Source organism: Tyto alba, unplaced genomic scaffold (genome assembly GCF_018691265.1).
Source record: "Tyto alba isolate M040663 unplaced genomic scaffold, T.alba_DEE_v4.0 Super-Scaffold_20, whole genome shotgun sequence".
NCBI lineage: Eukaryota > Metazoa > Chordata > Aves > Strigiformes > Tytonidae > Tyto > Tyto alba.
The window spans coordinates 9081543-9109400 of NW_024881283.1; the positions used below are offsets into that span (position 1 = coordinate 9081543).

The window sequence follows — 27858 nt, forward strand, 5'->3', positions numbered from 1 at the left end:
TCTCCGCAATGGCCTTTTCAAAGTCTACTGGTGAGCTTCATCACGTGAAATTTTAGCACTTAGAGACCAGACAGACTAAAAGCATCGAGAAGGGAACCGGTGATGTGAGAAAGCGTGGGTGGAGCGCAGGTCCCCCCCCAGGGTCCCAACTCCTTCTCCTGCCTCATTCCCTGGAAGCTGGTGCAGCACCAGGCCAGGGCAGTTCTATCCCAAACGTAGGGCAGTCCTATTCCAAACGAAGTGCTGGGAGCAGAGTCTTCTGGGCGTCACGCATGGCCCTTCTGCCTCCCAACCTCAAAGCACTTGCAACACATTTGTTCACTAAATAAGCAAGAATCGAGGCCATAGGTTCACAAGTGGCTCCACTATTTGAAAGCTTTACGGTGCTCTTGGGCTGCTTGCTACTCCCTGCTCTGCTAAAAGCCATGGACCCCACCGCTGAGCAAGAGAAAGGTTGTTTTGTAGCCTTTCATCCATTTTGGTGCCAATCAGCCAGGTTAAGTTAACCTGCCAAGACCAGTGGTCTGAGCTGACCCCACACAACCCAGCCGTGTTGCAGGAACTCACACTTTCAGGCTGTGGAAGTGCTTATGGGTTTTTGCAAAACACCCAAACCTAACCCTCTGGTTTTGTGTTTAAGGCTATCAACATAATCTTCTGCTGGAAGATAGTAGTCAAATTCCCAATCCAGCAAAGCATATGATTTCCTTTAAACGCATGCTTAAATCCATTCCAAGTTTTTGAAGCACTTAAGCATATGCTTAATTTTATGTACGTGCTGAAGTCCAGCTGATGTGAACAGGAATTAAGGATGCACTGATGGGCTTCACTGAACATGGTGCTGAATACGTACCAGAGAAACTTCCCAGCATGGTGGCTGTGTTATCTCCTCCATCAAACACTTCCAGGGAATCCCAGTTCTGCTCAGTAACAAAACTGATCACCTGGATCTGAAGGGAAAAAAGAAAAAAGCAACGATACAACTCCTGCAATCATGCTAATAAATCAAAATAATATCAATGAAAGGGCCACTAAAGTTAGTGACACACTCTGGGGCTGTAATTCGTTAAGTCAGCACTGTTATGTATCTGTGCAAAACTTGGAGACCGATTGCTTTGACTACCACCATTTGGGTTATAAAGCTATTTTCCAGCAAACTTCACACTCCAAACTTCTGTAGCGGCAGTGCTGCCTGCTGCTGCTACAAAGGGAGAGCTCCTGTAATTTCACAGCTAATTTACAGCAGCTGAGAATCTGAGCCTTTTTTTTTTCTGTTTTGAGAAATCCCTGAAGACTTCTGTAACACTTTCAAATGAAAGCAACCACTAGCAACCCAAGAGCTAAAATAAAACCAAAGAAACTCACATTAAACCACAAGATTTTTTTAATCCAATGAAGTTTCTGTAACTGCCCTGTTTCTCAGCTTTTAGTCAAATCACTCAAGTTGCATTTTCAATTTTCCTACCTTTCTCTGACGTGCCCCAAAAGGTTGGGAGGCTTAAGGCACTTTACTCCATCAGTTAGGACATCAATGCAATCCTCAAATGAGTAACATCATGAGATCTGATAAATCTGCATTTACACTGAAAAACAGCTCTTATACTTGAGCAAAGATCTACATGTAATTGCACAGATTTGTCTTCCTTGATTGTTATTAAAATAGATTTTGCCTTTATTCCTCAATACTGGGAGTTCAAAGTATTCAGTGTCCCATTAAAAAAAATAAGCTGTGCTGTAGATCAAGTTTGGTGAACAGCCTGAGAGAGTCAGACAGCAAGCCTGAGAGAAAGCCAACAGTATCTGGAAAAAAAACAGCTTTAATCTGTGAACTTTAGATGAAATTTTTCAAACACCGGGTACCTCAAATTAAACTTCTAGGCCAACAACCTAAAAAGGACGCTTAAAGACAGACAAATCAGGAGCATAAATGACTTGTGCAACTGGGCTCTGAACAAAAGGCTTCATTTCTTGGCAAGCAGCAGAAGCCGCGGCTGTCCGGCACCACTGCCGGTGGGTTTGGGGAGAATAATGCAACTTTGGTGATTCGGGCGGGTAGATCTCCCTTTCCCTCCAGCCTTCACACATCTGCTTATGGCAGAGCCTCAATCCGCTGAGGGCTCTTTGGATGAAGATTTCCTGCTAAGCCTAACGCTTCCGATCTGCAGCCGTCCTGTTGGATCCGGTGGAATTACTCGCGTAGGCACAGGGCTCGGCACGACACGTCCCCTGTGAAGGCTGCAAAGAGATTTCAGTGCCCTGCAAACCCCGACTGCACGCACACACCTGCACACACCTGCACACACCTGCACACATGTGCACACGCACGGGCGTGCATGCACGCACACATCCCCCTTCCCCCTGGTAATTCTGTGAAAGCCTCCTCCCTGTCTTCCTGCAGCATTCTTACTCTGTATTTACTCATCCACTCCAAGTATCTTGCTTGCCTTTGCCCTGCTAAAAATAAAACACACACACACACTTAAAAAAAGGAAATAATTAAACAACCACAGAAAAAAATCAAACCCCATTATTTCTGCCATTTTAACCTTTTTCCTTCTTGATTTATTCTGACTAAAGCAGGCTATAAAGATCCTGCAAAGTTTTTTTTTTTTTCGTTCCCAAAAAATAAGTGGAGTTCATCCAGCAGAAATTGCAGTGACCCCTGCAGAGCCATTACTGATCACACTGACCAAGTCAATTCCTTTTCAGCCTGCATAATTACACCCTTATTGTGATTTACATTACTGAAAGAATGTGGATTGAGAATGTGCATTCTGTTTGCTCTTACATTTTCTAAATTATTTATTCTCCTCCCCCCTCAGTGTAATGGAATAAACATTTTTAAGGTCCTAATTCTAGTCTGACGTGGATCCACAAGGGATCTGCATCTATTTACTGCCATGTATATAAATTAATTCACTCGGGAAGGTTTGCTACAGGAATGAATAATTCATGGCAGAAGTGCCAGCTTGTACACTGATTACCTAAAAATCCTGCCAGTGACTCGCTCCTACCAAGAAAGCTTTAATTTTACCTCCTCCTCTGTTTTACAGTTGCTTAACCTTTAATTGTTGTACAAAACGAGGGCAGACTGATGCTTAAATTAGTATCCAGTAACAGAACATCTCGCACACAAAAGCAGGTGACGGGGGACGCGGAGCTGATGTGAGCGGGGCAGGTTACGCAGCCGCGGCCATCACCCCGCCTCTGGGCTGCCCCTCACCCCCCAGCTCCCGCACGGGGCTTCGCTGAGCCGGCTGATGTCCTGGGGGGGCCAAAACCTCCCGCCGTGCCTTTCCTCCCCCCGAGGAAACTTCCAGTGGGAGTCCCGGCGTCACAAGCTGACGCGACCTGGTTTGAGGCCGAGGGGCGGCGGGCGCCTGCGCGGCTGGAAGGGGGACACCCCCCCACCGGAGGCCCCGCTGAAGGACCACGGGCCAGCCCTTCGCCAAAAACCTCCCACTCTAGACCCAGAAAGCGAACTTACGGCTTGGCAGCGTTAGGGCTCAGCCACAGGATACACTTTTTTTTTGTTTGCGTGCATTCTGTGTTAGACCCCAAAATACCTATTCCCTTTGCAAGAGGTCACATCCAGCAGGAAGGGGCAAGGGGGGGAAGAAAAAAAAAAAAAAAAAAAAAAAAAAATCCTTTAAAGCACTTTGGCATTCCATTTTCCAGTTTTACATGAGAGTGCTGCATTTGCACAGCCAAAGAGGTGAGAAACAAATACTTATTAATAAAGATGTGCTTTTAACAGCCCGCTGCAATACCCGCTTTCCTCAAGCTTAGTGGACACATGCAAAAACAGCTCCGGAGGCTGCGAAGTGGCAGCGAGGGTTTGCATTCAACAACACGGCACTGCAGAGCGCAGACATCTATTTACATCGCTTTAAAAATGAAGTGAATTATCACCTCCTGATCCCAGGAGTCCCGACCAACTTGCAAACTGCCTCAACTGTTCAGACGTTTGGCTGAGCTAAACGGACGCGCCTGCCATTCGGGGGCTTTGAGAACAGCTAAAATTTCAGATGAACAGGAAAAGTATTGACGGTGAGCTCTGAGGCTTTTGAAAACACTGTTTTACACGGCCTCAAAAGCAAAGAGGAGAGTGGAATTTGCTGGACTGGACACAGCCAAAGCCTGGAAGAGGGCGCAAAATATTACTCCAGGCTTGTGCTGTTCTGCTGCAAAGCCCCCGGTGCTGCTCCCACCAGCTCTGTCCATCCCAGAGCCAGGCTCAGGTTTTGGCTCCGAGTTACGATGGTGGCACCAGGCAGGGCTGTAATCCAGCAAGGCAGAGCTGATGTTTCAATAAAACCGTTGAGAGAAACACAACTGCTGTGTGCCAACAGCGGAGAGTGCTGCAGAGAGGGAGGAACCCACCTACAAATCCATTAGCAAATACATGGGTAGAGAAATGAAAGCACTTAATGAACAAAACCCTCGTAGACAAAGTGGTGTAAAGAAGAAGAAAGGAAACCTGTGATAATGAGGCCTGTGGCATGAATGAACCTGTTAAAGAATCCATCTCCTGTGTGCCAACCAATGTCAGCGTAACGCAGGGCGAGGCGCTTTCGGAGAGGACAAGGCACATACGTGCTGAATGGGAACTTTATCTGGGGTTTGGTCTCTGATGCCGGGCTTCATTCTCAACATTCTCTAGTTGGCAGGATTATTTCTGCGGAGGAATGATAAGGGCCACAAAAAGACCTGAAGAGAGAGCTCATTTACCTGGAGACAATGAACAGCAAAGCTGTAATTGTATAATCATCCTGCTGCAACTCTGCTGGCATAACAAATCCACGCAGGCACTCGGAGCAAGCAACTCTTCCTTGGTGTAGCTTACATTGCTTTCAACATTGCATAATTAAGCAGCATAAAGATATATACCCCAAATACTACAATTATTTTGTTACACCAGAACAGCCACGTGGCTCCAGTCACTTCCCACAGGGAGAGGCTCCCGGATGCAAAAATCCATTGAAATATCACCCACTTTTGGCAGTCACAGGGTAAACGCCTGCCGGATTCTAGAGAATTACAGGTTCCACCCCCCTCTTCCCTGCGAGGAGCCGCAGCTTCGGCGCACGGGGCCGCTAAGTGCACCGGACGCTGCGTTGCCCCCTGTTGTGGTTTGGGCCTGATCGGCAACCAACCCCCGCAGCTAATCACCCTCCCGTCCCCCTCCCCACCTGGGAATGGGGGGGGGATTAGAGGGGTGAAGGGAGACTTGCAGGCTGAGATAAGAACAGTTTAATAATGGCAATAAAATAAGAACAATAACGATGATGGGGGAAACAAAAAGAGATATATAAACAGGTGATGTACAGCGTAATTGCTCCCCACCCGCTGACCAGTATCCAGCCCGTTCCCGGCCAGCGACCCCGAGATACCAAGATCCCACAGTCGCAATCCTGGAAGCGAGAGAGCTCCTTCCCAACCACCCCTCCTTTATATAGTGAGCATGACGTTCCATGATATGGAATATTTCCCTGGCCAGTTTGGGTCAGGTGCTGTGGCCGTGCTCCCTCCCTGCTCCCTGTGCCCTTGCGCACGGGCAGGACATGGAGAGTCAGAGAGTCCTTGAAGTCTCGGCAGCAGCTGAAAACATCAGTGTGCTATCGGCATTCTTCCCATACCAAACCCAAAGCTAAATCCAAAACACAGCACTCATCTAGTCCCTGAAAAGGAATATTAACTCTATTTCAGCCCAAACTAAGACACCCCCTCCAGAGCCCGCGGCAGCTGCCCCCACTGTACCTGTATCCCCGCTCCTTCGGGGACCGTGATCTTCCAGACGCAGTTGAGGCTGTTCAGGTACGGCTCCGGGAAGCCAGGGGACAGGATGGTTCCTTTGCGCTCCGTCAGATTTCCACCGCATGGCACTGCAATAAGCACAGCACTGTTTGAAAGCGGGAGGGCTTGGCTTTGCACTGAAAGCATTCTCTTTAAAACAGCTGTTCACGGACACAAAAAGGCAAGCGGAATTGGCTCGTGATTTAAGGATAAGGTCTGTACAAAGAATCCTCTTTGCAGTAACTCTCTCAAGCACCTTCTAACACGAGCAGGACACAGTCCTCAGGTGTGGGGAACGGTGGGTCCCTCGGCCCACGCGGCTGCTTCTCTGGGAACTGCTCCCCTCCAAAGCAGATGACAGCAGCTTTCACACAGATCGAATTTATTCTAGATGCTGTCCCAGATCTCACAACAAGTGTGGGATCGAAAGGTCCTTGCCCTGACATCTGGGTTAAACTGCCCTTGCCCGCAGGCAGGCCTGGCTTTTGTATGTAAGAGGCATGAAATCAGTATTTTTTTGTTTTCTTGGTGGTTCTGTTTTTTTCATGGTTTTTGTTTGTTGGTTTGGTTTTGGCTTCTTTTTATCTTTTTTTTTTTAATATATTTTTTTTTGTTGTTTTTTTTTAATGTTTTGTTTGTTTTTGTCTTTTTTTTTTTTTAAAAAAAAAAAAACATCCCGAAGGACACAATTTATTTTTCTAGCCCAAACTGCAGAACTGTCCCGTCTTTTCTGTCCCGCCCCGCCCCAGACCCCAAGATACCCACCCACACAGGTGGGCACCGACACGTTCCACTGCGCCAGCGCCCCGGCCACGGTGAGGCACTCGATGCTGCGGGAGCCCTGGAGCGCGTAGCCAGCGCCGCACTCGAACCGCACCACCGCGCCCACCGCGAAATCGCTGCCCAGGCGCCGGCCGTAGCGCGGCTCCGGCACCGAGCTGCACTGGGTGGCACTGGTCCGAGGAACCGCTTCCATGGCGGGCGGGAGGAGACCGGCACGGGAGCGTGCGATTGCAAAGGGGAAAGAAAAGAAAACAGGGGAACGGTTAGAGCAAGTATTTTGGAAATGTTAAGTGCCACATCAAAGATCTGCTGAAAGCAACACGGGATTCTGATTGCGGCTGAACCCCAAAGTGGATCTGGACCCGAACATGATCACTGAGAAGAAAAAGAAACAACATTTCACGCAAACTTCTGTCAGTGCAACCGGGACCTGAAATAAAAGCAGCTAGGACATTACGGAGCCATGCATGCTTTCGAAGATGAGACTGTCTGCCTTCAGAAAACTTATCATCCCATCAGAAAGGTCATTTCTAAATAGGGGAAACCAAAGCATTCAGCAATGACTTTCCAAAAGGTTGGTTTGCCATACAGTGCTAGAGCTTCAGCAGAAAACCCTTTAGATTTCTCAGCTCGCTTGGCCTCAGTACTATAAAGGACCACAATTCTGAACAATCTGCCTCACGATGAGAAAGGTAAAAGAAAGAAAAGGGGAATTTAAGTTGAAATTCTGTTGAAATTGCCTGCATTCCTGTTCAATACTGGAAACAACAAAGAAAGAAATGCAGAGTCTGACAGATAAGCGAGGGGAAAAACAAGTCAAAGAAATGCTTATTGCTGAGGAAGAAATCAATTCATATTTTTCTCTGAGTTGCTTTACAATTTATTAGTGTTTAATGCCTGAGTTGCTGGGAGGGGAAAAATGCAGAGATGATGAGCAAATTAGCTATATTGTTTGATTTTCATTTGATTCAGAGAGATAAATGTCAAACCCACTGTCAAAGGCATCGCGCAAGATGATCAGCAAGAAGCTGAAGTGTGTCAGTGGTCTGGGGAGGGGGATGGAGAGGCAGGAAGGAGCCACTTAGGACGACGCATTACTTGGGGAAAATCCAAGATAGCCAAAATACTAATGGATCTGTGTAAAAATGAGAGTAAACGCCATTAGAGCCTGGCCAGGCCGATCAAACCCAGGGCTGGTCCTTTCTTTTACTCTTGCTTTTCATGCAGTAATTACCGAAGAGTGTGCAACTCTTAATTAGCATGCAGGAGGGAGGAGGTAATCTTTACTGACTCCATCAAAACCTTTGCTTTGCTGAAATCTTTAAAGACTACTGGCAGAACCACAGTTGTTTTACAATAGCGAGGCAGAAATTCAAGAGGACGGATCTCTGGATACTACAAAATCCAAGCCATGCTTCACTTCGCCCCCGGAGAAGGTGCAGGTTGCCCCTGCTGTCTGTCCCCACTTTACAACAGTAACACGCATGTAAAAGCTTGGCTGAACCACAGACAAGTACACAAAGCACGTGGGTGAGAAAGCCCTTCTGTTTTCCCACTATTCTGTGCATCACTTTCTATTTACTACTTTAAAATCTCTAGGGGGGACTCGCCCAACGCAATGCAAGCTGTTACTGAAAGGATCAAGGGGCAAAAGTTTGACAGCAGGAGACCTGAGCCTACGACACGCAGAGAGGAAGGATTTTACAGAGCTGCTAGACAAGTGTTCAGCTGCTTACGCTGAGGAATGTGCTAAAACGCCAGTGGGAAAAATTGCTTGGGTATAAATCTCAAGAACTCACTGTGTACTCAGGGCATGATTCAATGAGATACTTCTGATACTAATCCTGGGACGTGTGAGGGTTGAGGCTGAGTGAAAATGGAAGGTCTGAATACGAAGTACTACAGGAGCCAGACAGCCCTGCAAATTCGCTGCTAATAATCTTAATCTTAAATAATCTTAATCTCCTGTGACGGTTCCTGTTCAGACAGAAAGCGTCCAAGAACCCACAGATGCCAAAAGCGCTTCAGGACACTTCAAGGTATCACTGTATTTTTGACGTTTATCTCGGGACCAACCTGAGGACGTCTCCAGAACACAACTGTACTCACCTTGGTAGACAAAATGAAAACCTTTGGCTGTAGACTGACCCTTGGAACTAAACTTGATGAGAATCTGGTTGGTGGTAGCCAACGGTAGCGATTCACCTAGATGGGGGGGGGGAAGAGACAAAACAGGAGAGACAGAGATGACAGCGTTAGCAACGCAAACGGGTTGCACGGAGCAAGGTGTTGAGCGGCAGGCTGTATTTTTATTTGCTTGCTTTTCCCCAGCAGTAACAGGGACAACGTTCCCTACCTGTATGAGAGCCCGAGAGGGAGCTGAGGAGCCGGGAGTGCTGGTTGGGGCCGTCGTGGACCTCGATGACATCGTTGAGGGCGGTCTGGAAGAAGGCAAACTGCCCAAAGACCACTGCGAAGGGAGGGAGCGCCGGTCGGGGCGGGCAGCGGGACGAGCCGCGCTGCCGTCCCCACACAGCCAGGGCCTGGGGCCGAGGCATTTCAGCTTCTTTCATTTCAGGAGCTTGGCAGAGATAAAAAGGGCCTGACTGACAGCCCTGGAAGATGGGAGCCCTTTATTTATCCACAAAGTAGGCATAACAGAAGCAGCAACCAGCCTCCCCCGTGTTCACTTGCCAGTACGCTTTAACACTGATTCATAGGCCAAAAAGGATCCTTCTATGAATCATCCCATTTGCCTGCCTACATAACACGAGGTATATTATTTCACCAACTGATAATTATTATATATTATTTGTATTGAACCTCTGTCATGAAGCAGGCTCCCGGTGGGCTAGGCATTGTACAAAACCTGAACAAAATAACAATCCATGTCCTGAAGAACTTAATTTCTACATTGAACCTCTCTGGTCAGGGAGGATGACTGCTAGGGAGAGAGCACACGCACTATTTTATTAACAGTCAGTCCTAAGCCTGTCTACAGAGGCTGCTAACGAGGGAGCCGTGCAGTGCTCTGGGTCTTACTGCAGACATTTTCAATGCACCTCGGAGCAGGCAGAGCTTATAAAAGGGAGAAAATAATAATGAGAGGATCAGAGCATTTTTTTAGCTAGAGCAAAGAGACTTTAGTTATTTATCTTTATTTTTCAGAATCTAATAACAGTTTTTTCCCTCCCAAATCTGCACTTAGAAGATTTTTTTTCTCCCCTTTGTCTCCTCTCTGAGCTTTGCATTTTCAAGTTGGAAGTGCCCAGTTGCAGTTTCACAAGCTGAGAGGTCTCTCGCTGTGAAATTCATCATCCACCAAGCTAGGACATTTGTTTCCTGCGCATTGAGGTTTCCAGCACAGCTTTGATGTTGGGAACATTGAAAAAGTGATGATAGCACACCCTGATGCCTGCTGTACACAGAATCTGAGAAGTGAAGGAGATGGGAAATGCATAACATTCACTACTAATGGTTTTCCTGCTTGTTTTTAATGAAGCTATTGAAAGGTAGCTGGTGGAAAAGAGAAACTAATTTAGCCGTCATCTTACCATAGGTAAAAGTCAGACTTGCAGATCAAAACTGTCTAGCCCTCTAGTTATTGTGTTTCGTAGACAATAGCAAGATCAGCTGCAGTAAAACAGGTTAAGAGGTGTGAGAGAGCAGTGCAGTATTTCGTCGTTAGATCCAGGAACTCAGATGGAACCCAGATGCACACAGGCAGAGGGGCAATTCGAGGGAAAGGAGCTTCTAACTGATGTCTGAACGCAGCATCCTTATTTCACACCTTGCTACCTTAACAAAGGGAATCACAAACAACTGCAAAGACCACAGGGACTGACTAGATCAATACAGTGCACTGAGAAGCAGTATCAAATAACAGAATTTAGAGACCTTCACCTGCCAGAGCTGTCAGTGCAAGTGCTCTTTAAGAACTTTAAATTCCCTTCAAACAAGAAAATATGTTAACCGATACTAATATCCAGCTAGCTGCCTCAAAGGTTTCTAGAATGTCCATCATTCTTGTATTCAAGCTCTGACCAAAATTAAGGAGCAGCGGAGTCTATAAACAGAAAGACACTCTGTTTAAATGGATCTGGGTTTTGTTTGGAGCTCGTTTTGAAATTTAGTTTACATGTTATTTAAAAATAAAAATTAGTCATAAGTACCATAGCTGCACTGCCACAAAACTATACATTTATGTGCTGCTTTGTGCAGACAGATTATTTAGCACCACGGTTAGCATGTGTTTACGGTAAATACATTGCGTACTCTTGGAGGTCCTCTGAGTCTGCTGCTAGCATTAATCACCATGAATTATTTTTTGCTGATTTTTCAACTCTGCATGACTGGATATAGTGCAGGAACTGGAAGTGGAATCACAAGATGGGTGTTTTTGGTTAGGTTTGTTTTTTTTATCCCCTTATTTTTGATATGTTTTTGAAATTCAGAAAATTCCCATCATCCTTACTGACTACAACAAAGTATAAATAGCATCCAACAGGCCCCCTTACTATTTACCGATCTCCCTTATCTGTATTTATATATGCAGTTATTCTACTGCTTTGTTCAAACAAAAAAAAAAAAACCAAAACAACCCACAAACGAGAGAGTTGCCCAGACAGCAGGACAGATTTTTCAAAACCGATACCATAGTCCTTCGGCACGACGATGAAGTACAAGCAGACTTGTCCGCTGGTGTAGTTCTGGGGATAATTTGGAGAGAGGACGACGCCGTCCGAGCCCGTGTACTGACCGCCGCAGGGGGCTGTAAGAAAAACCAAGAAGAGCTGCCCAGCGCACCCTTCCCAACCTGCCCTGACACACCAGCTGCTTCCCGCTGCTCCGAGCCCCCCGCAGCGCTGGGCGACACCAGCTCCCCCCCAGCAGTGCTTCCAAACCTCAGGCTGCGCAGCTCCCGCTGCAAGTTCTGACTGAGACAAACCAGGCTGAGCCTAACCCCAGTTTAGACCTGCCTCCCATTCGATCCTCGAGACCACGGCAAGGCGAAGGGATGCCGCGTACCGTGGTGCAGTCTAACGGGTGCTTTGCGCGCCTCGCCACCCGTCCATAAAGCTCAGGACCTGCCAGAATGAGCTCCTGCCCTTTTTGCCCCTTCTCGGTGGCAGGAGGTGGCTCCAGCGGGAACGGCGTCCCCCCCGCCAGTGCCCCCGTCACGGATTACATTCTTCCAGTCAGCACAGACTGACAGCTATCTCTTGACTCACCTCCCAGACCGAGAAGGTTTGACTGCAAACCCATCGCTTAAACCGTTTTCTCATTAAGCCGGGAAACAAAACAAAATAACCACAGAACCCCGAAGAAAAAAAATACCTTTTATTTTCTCAATAAACACTGACTCAGTTCAGGAAAGTGCGTGCTCAGGGGCTTTGATTAGCAGGGATCAGGTCAAGCGAATGTTTAAGTGGCTTCCCGAATCCTGCCCTTGCACTAGGGACAGGATTTGTCATGCACATAATCTGTTGTGTCCAGTTTTCTGTCTCTCAAAAGAAGGCTCAAGAAACCTCATATAAGTCAGTTTTTCCTGACCTCTGGGTGTTAAAAAAATTGAAAAATTACGAAACACTGTCTTCCCCTGCAAGCTGCTCTATGCAAAAGTAACATCAAACTTTTCATTAGGACACACTGATGATGTATTTGACGACAGGCAGATCATTCCCTACCCACCTTTTCCCCTTGGGCCTTACCTGTACAGGTAGGTCGAGGTTTGTTCCACGTGGGTTTTCCATCCCCTCCCATTATGCACGTCAGCGTGGAGACCCCCTCAATGTCATACCCTCCGTCACAGTAGTAGGTAATTGTAGACCCCAGCTTCAGATCTGTGCCCACTCGTGTGCCATTCTTAATTGATCCAGGGTCGAAGCATGACTCCCGGGGATTTTCTGCAAGAGAGAATTGCCAAGATCTTCACTGGTCTGATACAGCTACTCTAAAATTTTGGTCAATGGCATGTTTTGTGGCTTTTCCCATGCGGGAGTCTCACTTAAACATATCACGAAGACTGGTATCATTTGCAGACTTTAGATTTCAAGCACTCTCTCAATGCTGCTGAATCTGGGGAACTGTATGGGTCAGATTCTGGTCCAGACCTTTCTCTGATGCTCAGCTCCAGCACAACGATACTGGAAGAAGGAAGGCTTCAGTTCACACCCCTATTTACTGGTACCCAAAATCCAATTAACAAGGCAAGGCTTTGATTTAACCACCTACACTCACTCTCCTTTCTTGCACAGGGGACAGGCTGCAAGGAACTTTGCAAACCAGGGCATATAAACACAGATTGAACACACAACATATTTCAGATGTGCTACATCTGTTCACATTATCTCCTTGGCACCCATCATTCCGGTATCTCCGAGCTGTCTGCTCGCACCATGGAAATACATAGTGCCATGTGCTAGCTGGTTGGCTCTCCAGATGTGCAGCATGGCTGCAATTATGGCAAAATGATTACAAGCAGTTAGACAAAATGAAGACATTTTTCTCTCTGTTCACTATGCCCTGCAGAGTTAAAAACCCCATTTACATATGAAAATTCCAGTAAAGACTACAGAGCTGTCAGGACTTGGATATTTCTTTCCTTCTTCTTCTGAGGGCTTTTTTTTTTTTTTTTTTTTTTTTTCCCCCTGCATGAAATATAATTAGAGGCTTTGATTAATCCTGCGCTTTTGTCATTTGGAAATTGCTCATTAAAGATGAGGGCTTTTCTGAGAGCAGTGGGTCTGTGAACAATTATAATGTGTTTAAGCATTAAATCATGGGCTTTTAGTATTTGGGGAAGGGGTGGAGGAAGAAACAGAAAACAGTAAAGCCCCCAGATCTTGCTTTTGTTTCTTTGTTTGCAGTGAAAAATAGGATTAGCTGTATGGTTTCCTTTACACAACAGCTGTACCACTAGCTAGTGATCCAGGTAAACAGGGCACAAAAGGACGTGAAGTGTTCCCAGTGGGAACAGCTGCTCTGAACTCCAGAAGCGAGGCCGCTGGTTTTCCTAGAACACCAGTTTCCTATTTTGGAAGCCACAGACTGGCCAACCCTCAGTGTTCCCCACAGACCATCACACGTTTGTACTGTCAAACTTTAAATCATGAAATCCTGGGTTCTCCTCTCTGTCAGTGGTGTCTTGCTGCACGAACTTGGGACAAGCCACTTTTCCTTTGTGCAACCCCGTTCCCCAACCAAGTAACAAGATGTCCCAGTTTATCTGGTCCTGGGAAGAGACACACATGTGCCTGGAAGCGTCATTACTGCCGCATTCAAAAGAGAGCTCGGGCACTTGGAACGTGATGGGGAAGATTGAGGTTCTAAGACCAAAGAACTCGACAAATATTTTTATCCCATCGTTTCCTGTGTGTGATCTGATTGTAGATCCTGCTGAGACACCAGCTAGACACAAAAGAAAAATCTTGATTATTAAGAGTAAGATATCAGGACCAAAAAACTCGTTTCAGCCACAGCACTGGAAAGGAAAGCCCCTGGCTCTCTGGTCAGCTCAGATTAACACATTCCCTCCTCACTTATCCTTATGCTTGTGAGACATCAGCCGTAGCTGGAGAAGTGAGCCTTTTCCATTACTGCGAGTCAGCGGGATGTTGCTGTACAGACTGGCCATCACAGCCCGCAGAGGTGACGAGTGGCTTCTGGACATCAGTCAACCAGAGCCCTGAAGATGAGCACGCCAAGTACATGATCCAGAGTCCACCGCAGCCCACAACACATTTGCAAGTGTAAACACTTCATCTGCTTTTCCAAAATATTTTTTCACTCCACAAGCCTTTACCTCTTGGAATTGCTAATATTCACTTTTAGACCCTTTTGCACAAAAGCTGCACCCGACCGCTTCCTTATGACCACTTTAAGCCTCTCCTGTTATTTTTCAGCAGTCTCACTGCCTTTCATCTAACAAGTTGATGTGGCTTCAACTTGTCAGTCAGCCTCCCACCTGGCTGTCAGACGCCTCAGCCACGTGCTTGGATCTCAGCCTCTGCTCTTGCTTTCAAAATTCATGACATTCAGCGCTCAAATCACTCTGCCGGCTGCTGAAAACAGGGTGGTGGCTGATTGCTGAGCAACAGCCCCACTGCTTTTGCTGTGTTTTCCTCCTTCTTGAGCGTTTCTGCTCCCTGGAGGGTCTGTGCCTTCAGGGACACCACTCACCGTAGAGGACGGTGCATCCTGACACACTAGTCCTACGCATTTCTCCAGCTGAACACTCCTCTGCAGATGAACTGCCCTGAAGATCCTCAGCAGTAGGCTACAAAGGGAGGCAGGAGCTCAACTTTAAGGAAGTATTTGGTTGCGTGGTGACCGCAAAAGTCTTGTGGAGGGATGTGGGAAAGCCACAGCTGCCCCAGCCTTTGATTTATTAGGCTATGAAGTGAGTGCAACACAGCTTCCCCATTTAGAATTAACGTTTTATTTTCACTCAGACACTTCAGAAATCGAAGCCTTTACTCCCATGTCCCAATTAAGATGGATTCAGGCTGACAAATGTTTAGAAAAGAGTCAAGGCAAAAACGCCACAAGAACTGGCTCGTTAGTGCACAGGAAGCGGGGTTTTCTGTGCTTCCTCTCTCCTTTCCCAAGCAAAACTGAAAGCCTGCATGAGCTCCTGGACCAGGAGCTCCGGATTTCATCTGCATGTTCGAGAACAGCTTCACTGGTGAGCTGCTGTCCGCAAAGTGCATCATGAACTCCGCACCTGTGAACGTGAGCAAGCCTGTATCAGGACCTAAGCCTCAAAGCAACCCCCAGAGAAACTGCCCAGAAAACAGTTTTCCACAAAAGTCATCGTATCCTGAAGACAGGACAAATTACACAAGGATCTTAAAGACCAGGCGTAGCCTTGGCAGCCCCAGCAGCCTGGCTGCTGCCACCCCAGCTCACCAGGAGCCCAGCACGCTCCGACTCACCCCAGCTCAACGGGCTGCCTCTTCCAAAAGACAGATTTTTAAAATGAAAGTTGTTCTAGGGTCAAGAGTCATCTCCCACTTCTGAATGTTTTAACAGCAAACAGTACTGGATATTTTTAAACAGCTTGCTGTGCAACGGATTTTACAGAATAGGATTTCTATGGGGAATTTCCACCTTAAATAACCCATAAGTAATGCTGAATATATGTTTATAAGCTCAGGATGGGCAAAATAGTTCTGGCGAAACAATAATGGATTTGAAATAAGGCTTGAGGTTTGGGGTGGTTTTTTTTTTTTTTTTTTTTTTTCTCATTCCTTTGGAAGGGTGAAAAGTAATCAGTTTTGCTTCATTTGCTTTCAATTTCACGCCTCTTCACTTCTGGCCCACAACAGAAACAGGAAAGTGCTAAAAAACATGAGAAAACCTCCCGCTTTGGAGTATCCAACCTGGAAATGCCTTCCTACCCTCTGCCCCAAGCACCAGGAGCCAAACCTACACACGCGTGGTGGGTCCCACCCGGCACCCACCCGCCCCGATGAGTTGCCTGGATGGGGGCAGTGGCTGACGGAGTTTGACCCTCTTCTCTGTTCCTGACAACAGGTCCCCAACACCCACAAAATATAAGGGGAGGGGGAAATAATTTGGGAAAATCTCTCCAAACAACTAGTCTGCCCTTTACATTACTAACAAAGTCTGGTCTTCATTCAAAAATTTTAGTGTATGAATATATAAAAAGTATCTTAATAAAATCTGTGGTTTGCGAGATGCTGCCATGCAAACTGATTATTAGAATTCAGTTGATTTCCTAATGAGGAAAGATAATCTTCACTTTAGAGATTCATCTCCAACCAAATTTAAAAGAGTGTCTGGTTGCATTTTTTGGCAATGGCAGCTTAACGGAAGACCCTCACACCACAAGGTCTTCTACACTGACTGGAAACAGTTTTGGAAACTTATCCAGTGTTGCTCTATAACCAGAAGTCTCCCCAGTGTAACCAAGACACATAAATATTATCTTGGTTCAAAAGACAGTACTTGCAGAGATACTGAGTTAAACACCTTAGTTTTCTGCAGTTGAGACACTTAAAAAAATACGTAAGCAACAACTGGAATGAGAGAGAAATTCTAGGTATATTGCAAGTCATCTCCCTTCTGTGTTTAAACTTTTGTTTTGGAACTCTTTCCTGTTTTGTAATCAAGAACTTACCCTTTTGCTTTGGTAGACTAATACTTGTTGGGCTTAAGTAAATCTGCTACAAACACAGCACACTGCTCTCACAGAAATGACAACATTAACTAAGCTGGTGTTGCAAACAAGCACTATTTTAAGGATTATGATAAGTTCAACAGACCTTAAACAGAATGCCTGAGCAGAGCATGTCTTCCTTTTCATGAACCAGCCTGAACCTAAAATCTACTCACTACTGCTAAGTCATTCCAAAGAATAAATTGCTCCCCGGTTGAAATCCCAAACTACTGCATTTAAGTTTCACCTGACCCTCTGAACCAGTCCAAGGCTTTATGCAGACAGTAAACCAAACCTCTGTAAATTTAAGTGTGCGTGAGGAAAGCACACTTATGGTTTCTTTGCTGGGAACCTGAGTTTGATTTTTCATTCTGCTGCACAGTGCATCATGGGTGCAAAGCAAAAGATATGTGTTCATCTATCAAAAATCCTGCTGGTGTTGTATATCTGTGTAGCTAAACTGGGAAATTGCCTGGCTGAAGATCTGCCCTCAAACACCTTTCTATGGCATTGCTGCATTCCCACTTCACTCTCACTGTCATGCACCATGCAAAAAATGGCATAATAAAAGCCAAATTCATTCTTCTCTCTCTGTTTTCTCCATTCCTCCTGGCCTCAGAGGACAACTTTCTCTTGAAGAGCCATTGCCCCTGAAACAATTTCAAACGAAGTGCTGAGACTGTTTGAAATTCACCCCACACGCCGTAGCTGCAGGCTAGCGATACAGCCCCAGTCCCAGGGAAGAGGCAGGATTCCAAGGAGGGACTGACAGATGGCTGCTTTGCCTTCCCCCCCCCCCAACATTACCAAGACAGGACTACAAAGCCCCTGGTAATTAAGAGCATTTGGCACACAGCTGACCCAGGTGATAGCTGGTATTTAGGGAGCTAGGGGCAGAAGCCTACGTGGGCTGCAGCACTGACCAAATACAATGAGATGGCTGAGAGAAGCCTGGGTCTTTGAGCTGTACTTGGGATTCCACGCTGGCAAGGAGCTGAGCTCGGTATTTGATTTTCTTTCACACGTGCTCCCTCCTGCATTTCTTTTCTTCTTCCTTCGATTCCCCAAAGTTCTATTTTCTGCCACTTCTCAGACTTGAAACCCAGGTTCCTTTTAAAGCGTGGAGAAATTAATGAGCAAACTTAAAGCCTTATTCTTTTCTCCCAGCAGTTTGGCTTTGTGGGAAGTATGTAGGCGCGATTAACACTGTAGGAGTGTTTAGGAGAAAAATGCATTGCACAACCACCCTAATTTAATGAGATTTCATTTGTTAACTACCTTCTGGCTGCCCAAAAAGAAAAGGGAAAAGAAGAAAACTCAAGGCTTAATTCTCAGTAAAATTAATTCTAATGAGAGCAGAAAACTTTTAATCTCTTGAATCTTAAGCGGTGCTAATTGTCTTTGTCTTATTATTTCATAACTTTACCAGAGGGAAATTCATTTGTTCAGCATATCTATTAGGAATCGACATTTCACTATCATTTAACCTCTGGTCAGGTAAATTCAAAAGCAGGAGCCACAGGCCAGGGAGAGGGTATAGGGAAGCCAGAAGTGCCCAAGCACACAGAGAAAGCAGCAGCAGCACTGAAAAGAGAGCAGCAGCCCGGCAGCTCCCCAGCACGAGCTGTTGCAGCTCCCACAGCACAGTTGGGCCAGCAAGTCTCAGCAGCCCGGCCCGCAGCGCGCACCACGGGCGCAAAGCCACAGCGGCACGTGTCCAGTACATCTGAAGCCATCAATACTTTTTTTTTTCCCATACTGCAAACTAGCCCATAGAGGCCAGAGCAGGCTTGAAGAATTGTTTTGTTCTATTCGAGCCCTGCTTCTTCCCCAGTTTTTAATCCTCTTCTCCATTCTGTATAATCCCAGCTCATCAGATCCAGCTTTTCAGCGCATATTTTTTACTACAGTTTGTAACAACTCCATTCTTCCACCTACCCTATGCACAAACAAGGAACATGTCTGCCAAAGCCTTCTTTTTTTTCCCCATCCACCAGAGCAGCAGTGCCAGGTCTGTCACTTCTCAGCTTGCTCCACTGACAGAGAGCTGAAAAGCACCCAGGGAAAGCTCTAACCACTGCCCCTGTCTCTCACCATTAGATCTGAAGTCACCACAGTGTTTTACTTCCTCCTCCAGCAAGCAAAAAAAAAAAAAAAACCCACCGCTCTAATAACACAGATATCTGTGAACTATTCTGCTGATTTTACTAATCATTAGTGAATTTTTAGAATCTGAAGTGAAGCAAAATACACAGACTTCAGGAGAGCTCCACTGACTCGAGAGCTGAGCATCCACCTCCGTGATCCTCACCCCAAGATACAGCCACCCCGTCGTTCAGTGCACTCTTGAATGACAGCATCAAAAACTCCGACCAAGATCTCATATTGGGTATGTATGCCTGCACCTCCTTTTGTCGGACAAAGCCGCTCCTGCCACTAAGAATAAACCTTAAATCCACAGCAATCTGGAACATTCCTAAGAACCAGTTAACAGTTCAGCACTCTCTAGTACTCTGAAAGCTCAAATCTGCAATGAAGCGGCATGTTCAGCTCACTAAGGAGGAGACAGAATTATTTAAATTCACTGTGGAGCAAGAAAGATTACAGAGAATACAGCGTGTACATACATATATATTTTCTGGGAATCTCCCTTGACTTGGTCTAAAGGGGGGAAAAAAAAAAAAAAGTGCAAAACTTTATTCTCTGTTAATGGAATCCCCACACAGAAGCAGCCACGTGTGACTGATCCTCAGACACAGAAGAGCAGCACACAAAGACTGTTTTCTGCCTCAGGTACCCTAGCTCTCCTGCCAGCCTACCGGATCCCCTCTCTTCAACTCCCAATTTTCCCCCTCATGCCTCTTGATCAGCTTTGGTGGTAGCAAAACAGACAGCAGGATTACTGCCTGAAGAGAGGTTTCTACTGTGTCTAGAGCTTCTCCCAGTAGGTTCAGCTAGGTGGTTTAACCTGAGACTAAGCACAGGTGAAATCCCATGTATTTGCTGAGTCAGCTGAGCCAGGGGCACCCCCGGACAACTCTTACCTGTGTAGTCAATGACAAATCCGGTGTTACTGACCGATGCATCGCTTCGGAACGCGAGGAAGAGGCTGTTACTGCTGCTCTCTATCCTCTCGGGAAGCTGGGAACCATAAAAGCTTCCGATCAGGGGGCTGAGTGAATCGGGTCCATCGTAGATATGAAGGAAATCATAGCCAGGCTCCAAACTGAAGCTGCAAAACCAAAAAGAAGAGTATTTGAAGTATGAGCATGCTCCGGCAGCCCATGGAGAAAAACAGACCAGGGTCCTGCCTATGTAACCACACAGCTGAGAGAAAGCTCCTGCCCCAAAGCAGCTCCTCAACTAAATAAAGGACATATCTGTCTGTTCCACATGCAAGAAATCGAGGCCTGGTGAGGTGGTCCAGAGCACAAAAGCGTAAGCCAGTGTTGCTACAAGGATTTCCTGTGCTACACAAGTTGCATGGTGATGGTCTGCAAAAACCACGTGTACATCAAAGAGGGGCTGCAGTTGAAATATGTGTATCTTCCCCAAATTGAGGTAACGTCTGAGAACAGACAACCCAGGACTATGCAACAGTCCTACCCGGTTTGGTTTGGTTCCTTCAGAGAGAAAAGGACCCACATGCAGACCCAGTTCACCCAGGCTGTCCCCTCCCTGTCCAGGCAGCCACAGAAGTGGAACCAAACAGCTCTTGGGTACGTACGTATTAAATACCAGGGCAATGACATAGTCAGGAGAGACGGTCAGCTTCCAGTCACACTCCCTCCCCGGCGGGTAGGGCTCCGGGTACTGCGGGGACAGGATCACTCCTGCCGGTCCTGTCAAGATACCTCCACAGGGAGCTGAAGGCAATCAAGCAAAGGGATGAGGCTTTGTCTCAGAGAAACTTAAAAAACAGTAGGTGAGATGCAGGAAGGGAGAAGGAGCGAGATATGGACAGATAAGCAGACAGAGAGGCAGTCTGTCTGCAAGGCTGTCCGATATTAAGGTACGTGTTACAGGAGCTTGTAGTGGCCCTCACAGAGATGAGGGCTCTGTTATTCCAGAGAGAGTACACATACACAGAGCTATGGACGCTGTTACAACCTTCTTTAGACATATATATATAAGTGAGCAGCCAGAAGCTTTATGCTTTTCTGTTGCATTTATTTAGGCAACTCCTGGTCAAAGTCCGGATGGTTGCTAAATAAGTGAAAACATGTTGTCTGGGACCGAAGGCTTGTTTGTGTTTATTACACTTACCAACATATTAAATGCCAAGCTGATTGAAAAATCAATTATTACTTTTTTTTAAGGCTGAAAGTGCTTGCATATATTTCCCCTGTGGTAAATAATCATGATTGATTTATTACTGTCAGCCTTCCTGCAGTCTCTTCATCAGGGTCGATGCTCTAAGATTCTCCCCGTTGCTCGGATCAATCCTCCCAGATTTGGGACGGGGTGAGAAAGAGGGGAGCCCAGCCCCTGTCTGCCACCAACCAGCCTACAGCAACGCCAACACCGAGCAGGAGATGGACTAGCACGGGACAGAAAAAACAGAACAAATCTTGGAAGGATCTTCCATGAAAGAGGGAGCACATGTGTTTATCTTGTGGACTTTTATAAACCCCTGCAAATACACAAGAATCTCCAGGTATCAGGTAAAATGTAGCGGGGCTGTTCTATAAAGATCACAGGAGAGAGTAAACCTGAGGCCCTTCTTCAAGGTCCAAAAGCAGCTCCTTTTGCCTGCAGGCACCGAGAACTGTTATCCCTCTCGAATAGACAAGGAAGTCACAGCACAGACAGTGAAGAGTTTAGCTGAAGGTCATGTACAAATAATTTGGAAGAACCACAACCATCTATTCTGTGTCCATTTAGCTTAATCTTAACCCTTAGGGTGCGTTCCTCTTCCAGACTGTGAAGCCAGAGGGAAAATTCAGACAAAACTAAAGTATATGGACTCATTTTTGAAAAGCCTACAGGAGATGACTGTTCAACACCCTTTGATTTCTTTGAAAAATACCACCCACAGTCTCCAAAGGATTTAAATTAGAAACTGGTCCAAGCCATAGCTCTTTGGAGTTGGGTCAGGATACAGACTTCAAATACCCCAAGCCTCTGGGGGCTGTTTCAGCTGAGCTTCCAGTTCTGCCCACGTTGTTTAGGGACTGCAGAAGTTGTACAATAAAGATGTGACAATGTATTAGAAATGCTAAATACAAACATAAAATCCAAGCCCTAAATTAAACCCCATTTTCTAAATTAGCTCTGACTAAGCAGCCTGTTACACAGTTACTATAAAACTGGTACTTGGCTACTGATTATTCCTCCAAATCCTTTGCCACCTAATAGAGAGGAGCAAGCCATCGCTTTCAGCTTGTTCACAGAGCTTATGACTTCTAAAACAAGATTGCCAGACTTCTGTTCAAAAAGGACCCAAGACAATATCTCCAAGTCACATTGGAGACAACCCTGGGAAATTCATCTCGCACCCAGATTAAGACACCACCTACGTTTCTCTGAAAAGGACTGAGAGCCCAGCTTCTGTTGTGAAAGGAAACACAACAGGAGAATGATGAGACAGGCATGACGTGCAACGATATGATTTAGTTATAGCTCTGGAAAGACTAAAAGGACTGTCTCTATCGGGCTGAAAGGGTGCCACACTAGATCATCGAGATAGTCATTCAGAAGCCAAGTCATGCTGCAGGGAGCATAGATCCTGTGCATGCAAGTTTCCTAGCTGGCATTAAATCAGATGTTAGAAACAGAATTAACTGATTTTTCTTGCTTAGGATAACAGTGCATAAGCAGGAATGAATGTTACAGGTAAGTAATATGTGTCTAGCATTTAATTGGCCAGCAAATTTGATGTTTATTGCTCTTATGTGCTTAACGTGACTATTTTTATGTGTTCTGGACATATTAAAAAGAGTCACTTTTATGAGCTGCTTTTATTACTTTATGAGCTCAAAGAAATGTCAGATAGTTCCTTCTTGTGACAGAATTTCCTGTCTCCTCATGCGGAAATTATTCACCCATGACCCCAATACTCTCTACCAACCTGAGTTTTAAAGAAACCTTTAATTCTGACTTGTCAGGTTAAATATCATCACTTACAGTGCACTGTGTCCTATGAGCTTCCAGAGTGAACTAGATTCTCATTGTTCCAGCCAGTCTGGGGATAAGCCTAAAAAGTAGTTCTAGGAGACAGCTACCTGAGACGTAGCTACCCTGTCATAAACCTCTTCAAGCCAGGTGGGACTCATCCCCTTCGGGTACAGAAGTCTTGCAATGAAACAGGGCAGGGAAGCCAGTGCAATGGGAGGATGGATGCGTGTTCCTACCTGTGCAGGAGGGGGGGTCTGGTTGCCAGAAAAATCTGTTCTCAATCTGCACACAAGTGATTTTGGCCTCCCCTTGGAGAGCGTATCCTGGATTACACTGGAAGATGATGGAGTCACCGGCCTCTTTGCTGTCACCACTCCGGCTCCCGTTCTGGGGAATTCCTGGGTCATTGCAGGAAGTGGCAGTGGAAACTAAAGAGGATTAAAAATACCTATTTAATACACATAAATTTATATTTAATACAGACTTACAGCACCAGCTGTACTTGGACTCTGTCCTTAAACAGATATCCAAGCAATGACTTCATTCTCCAGCTCTCCTCCTTCAGTATCCCTTAAAGTTGACACACACACAAAAACTGGCTTTTACTTTGCACTGAGCATCTGCCACTCCAGCTGGTAGAGGCTCTGGGGAATGGAAAGTTCAAGTGCACTACACAGAGTGCAAGTTTGATGTATAACTCTGCACATGCATGTTTACTTAATAAGTCCAGACATCTACTGATCTTACACGGCATTTTTATAGAATTCTGTGTCAGACACACGCTGCAAAATAAAATAATCCACTAGCGCTTTTCACTTCCCCTGAGTGGCAGAGCAATTTAGCCTTTAGCCCTGTGAAGCATCAAGTCTGACCTTTTAGAAATGCACGTGTTTCCCTCCCAGTCTCGCCGCTGTGTCCCTTTGAGGTATGAGATGACCCTCTCAGCTCCTTCTCAGCTGGGGGTGGGCAGCACAGCTTCACTGCTGACTGAGCTCAAGGTCTGTCAACACTACAACTACTTAACAGTACGGAAAGTCCTGGAGCAATACAAGTTTTGCAAGCTTATATAGATCATTAAAGTTCACAAGATCCAAAACTGTATACTTCTGAGCTTAGGTCTGACTACTTAGTCACACCTTGTGAACAAAGGCTTTGAGCAGGAGCATTCAATACAGACCAGCTCTGTATCAGGCAGCGGAGCAGAACTTATTTCCTGCTAAGTTGATGAGAGTCTATTACACCTAGGCAGTTTAGAGAAAGCTCCTCTTAAAAGAGCCAGAGGAAATCCCTCTCTCTCTTTCTGTGCAACTGAAGATAAGCAAGTTAGCAGCCCAGTCCGGTCCTTCCTGGAAGCCTGAGCCACAAACCTGGCAAAGAAAGAGGGTGGCAGAGCTGTGCTGGGTGACACAAAACTTTCCCTCTGCCTTGGTCATCCCAGAAGGTCTTGCACCGAGCAGAAACTCTTCCCATATTTCTGGCCTGCTCTCCCAGTCACCCAAGGCACCCCGAACAGAAAGCTATTGGCAAAAGCTTGGGTGAGACAGAATGAGCTCTGATACTCAGATGTGCCCAAGCCCCAGGAAGGTCGTATCATTATTCACCCCACAGCTTCCCTGCTCACTCTCATCTCAAAAATAGGCATTTGCTGCTTGGTTGCTGGACATGTCAGTGAAAGCCTGCATCCTGGAAACCTCTATGTGAATGCTGAAATATATTACCCTAATATAATTTAAATTAATGTGTTTGCAAGGCTAAGTCTTAGGTAACAGCAGCGAGGGCTTAGGCAATGACAGATTGCAGTTGCATTACACGTAGTGCTGCTGCGAGCAATGACATCCCTACAGCCGATAGAGCTTTTTGTGATCTGCATCTCAGGGGATCCAACCTGAGGGATTTTAGATAGACTTGGTTTTCAGAGACCACTGACCAACTGCTCTCAGAACGCCCTGGGGGAAGCTGCCTGCGTACTGGGGCCTCTAAGGGACCTGTGGGAATGTGGTGGAAAATATCTGTAATTCCTCCTTGTGTATTCCACTATGTATTGTTCTACATCTTGCTGCCAAGTTCGCCACTGTGAAGGTGACTGTCGCAGGGGGGAGCACAGAACTCACCTGCATTGCAAGGACAAAACCCACGAGTTTTTCTCTATTTGCAGAGACTGCACCCAAATGCAGTAGAGCACAAATGGCTGGAAGACTGTACAGCTCCTGCTATTGCGTTCAGTACAATGCCCTTTGCTCACCATCGGTACTTTCTAGATAGACCTGAAATCACTTATCACCAAAATTAGGTTTGGACAATGCAGCGGAACCGATGTAAAGCCCACCTGAAAATTGAACAGCGAAGCCCTGCTTGCTTGTGAAGAAATCAGTGTTGAACTGAAGGATGACGGAGTTGAAAGTACTGTGGACATCGCCGGGTAAGCCAGACCCGCTCATCTCCTTTAGCAGGATGCCGTTCTCCACTGGACCATCCCAGATCCTCAGCACGTCGTGGAACTCCTCGGTGTGGAAAACCATGAAATGGAGCCTGTGTGGCAAAATGAACTCAAAGTCAGACCAGAAACTGAGCCCTGACTTTTTTCCTGAAAGGATTAGAAATGTGATTGGTACTAACCTAAGGTAGCTTGGCCCACAAGGAATGTGTTTTCTCTTGTTATCTGCAACTCAACTTGCACAAAGTACTTGAGCCCTCTACCACACTTCATCTGTCTATAAACCCCAAGACTTCTTAGTCACATGCCTCCCTAATAAAACACATTCATTAACAAAAAAAAACTACTGAGTTATGGACACTAATGTTTTCTGAAAAGTTGGGTCTCTTCTGGTGTTCTCTCCCAAGTGAACAAAATTACTAGTCTCCCCCAAAAATCTTGAGGAACAAGCTAAAGGTCCAAAATCCCATCGCAGGCATTGGCAACGTCCCCCAGCCAGAATATCACAGTTGGTTTTACACTGATGGTGCTCAGACATTGCAACAAGTAGCTGTCACACAGAAAAAAGGCTCAGTCAAGGACACACAGGAAACCCGCTGCAGAAAGGGGCTGTGAAGGAAAAGATCAGGGTTTGTCTGTAATTTCACTGAGCTCTATAACAGATAAACACGGAAGTATTGAGAAACTTATTCTAAAAAGAGAATTAGCAGAAAATGTGCTGGGGTCCCTTCAGACAACTTACATATATTCATCCAAATCTGACACTGTCCCTATGCCGCACACAGCAACGACCTTGGCTGTCCTTTTGCTTTTTTTGGTGTCCTGCAAGGAACAGCTTGTTGTCAAGAGCCAGCATCTACTGATAAAATGCATTGATTTTTGTTACCTGCACTCAGATCAAAGAATTTGCTCCTGGCACCAAGCTAATCTTGTGTATTGGGATGGAAAAAAGGAAAGGAAACAAGCAAACCCAATGTTCATTAGAACAGCATCATGCTGGGAAATCTGCACCAGGGTGTTAACTGCCCTGGAGGTTAATAACAAGGGACAGAAAAGGGTGTGCAGAAGGGCAGCAAACAGGTGGGTGCAAATTCTGAATGCTGGACTCAGGGACCTCTGAGCAGAGAAGTGGCTGATATAGGAAAGGATTTTGACATGTTTTAGGAAGTTATGGATATTGCAAAACTGTTTTGAGATCAGGTCACAGACTAACTTCAGCAAGAAATAAAGAAAAAGTGAGGCAGCATGAACCAGCTCTCCAAAATCCACAACAGGGAGAGAAAACAGAAATTAAGAAACTGGTGGCTGGCAAAGAAATTACACTGTGCTCTCAACGAGGTATTTATTATGATGTTCTGAATGCAGATTTCATTTCCTTACTCCGTGTATTTTATAGTTTTGTCTGCCCTGGAGAGAGGGCTGCAAGGCCTTCAGTGTATGCAGCAAATGCTCCTCAGCTGCCTGCAGCATTGCTCCTTGGAGCTCTTCTCTTCTGCTTTTAAACTAGAACAGGGTTATGCCTGCCCAGCACTTCCACAGAAGATTCCCCAGGGAAAGCCCAAGACGTTGGCAGGAGTCATCACGGTGAGGAAATTCACTCCAGAGCCTGTACCAGTGTGGGACCCCAGGGGATGGGAGGGGGCCAGGAGTTCCCTCCATGCCCAGGACTCCGGGACAGGATAAACTTGGTGCCAACATCAGCCCCCGGTGGGATGGTCCTCTTCCCACCCTGGGCCGGGGGCGGATATCACGCTGCACTTCTCCCCACCAAAGCAACCTCTGCTGTGGATGGATGTGGAGCAGATGAATCCAGGCTTTGCAAAGAGCTTTGGGATCTTCCAAGATCAGAAGTACCATCTAAGCATAAAATACTACCATTATTATTGTTACACCCAAGGGAGTTATCAACTAAAGGCTGCCATACATCAGGGCTCAGTCCCTTTCACTCCTGCACTTAAAATGCCAGCTGAAGAGAAGGCATTTAATTGCCCCTGTTTTTCTTTGCCACATTATCACTGGGGAAAACACCATCTGACACAATGAAATCCGGCTAACACAGGGTAACTCGAGCATGCCACTTCGAAACAGGGACAGAAATCTATAAACTGCACTGAGAAAAGTCTGCAAAATATAAAACAATCAGGTACTGCGCTTAAAATCCTGACAGCCCACGAAGGAAAACAAGGAAGCACTAACTTGGCTGCTTTCCCATTTATCCGGGGCAAACATAAATAAATCAGGTAGAACCATAAAAGGGGGGGGGGGGGGAAACCAACCCACTGCAATGCACTCAGCAACAAAATGATGTCCACAGAATCCGACAGAACCCAAAAGAGCTGAATCATAAATCTACCTAGCAGAGACCTTGAGAAAAGAGAAAAAAAGCTGGACTCGAGGAAAATAAGAATGGATCTTAGCAGAACTGTTCTCCACAGGTGCGTTGGCCTGATTACCTTTGCTCTCAGGCTAACTGGTTCTAGTTAGCCAAAATTGCAAGAGAAAACCCATTGCTGAAAGCCTCGGAAACAGGGAGACACTGGCAGAG

The 27858-nt window shown here is 46.1% G+C and overlaps 1 protein-coding gene across 7 annotated transcripts in view; it reads right to left on the reverse strand.

The window, feature by feature from the left end:
* CSMD2 (CUB and Sushi multiple domains 2) overlaps window positions 1-27858 on the reverse strand; it is a 314323-nt gene that overhangs the window by 66786 nt on the left and 219679 nt on the right. For all 7 annotated transcript variants that reach the window (XM_042793851.1, XM_042793852.1, XM_042793853.1 and 4 more), the window contains 11 exons: window positions 25206-25408; window positions 23116-23307; window positions 20490-20628; window positions 19807-19994; window positions 12291-12485; window positions 11234-11350; window positions 8936-9049; window positions 8689-8784; window positions 6562-6765; window positions 5761-5885; window positions 854-950 (listed from right to left, as the gene is read on the reverse strand). In XM_042793851.1, coding sequence (XP_042649785.1) covers window positions 854-950; window positions 5761-5885; window positions 6562-6765; window positions 8689-8784; window positions 8936-9049; window positions 11234-11350; window positions 12291-12485; window positions 19807-19994; window positions 20490-20628; window positions 23116-23307; window positions 25206-25408 — 1670 coding nt within the window. The remainder of the gene's footprint in view (window positions 1-853; window positions 951-5760; window positions 5886-6561; window positions 6766-8688; window positions 8785-8935; window positions 9050-11233; window positions 11351-12290; window positions 12486-19806; window positions 19995-20489; window positions 20629-23115; window positions 23308-25205; window positions 25409-27858) is intronic.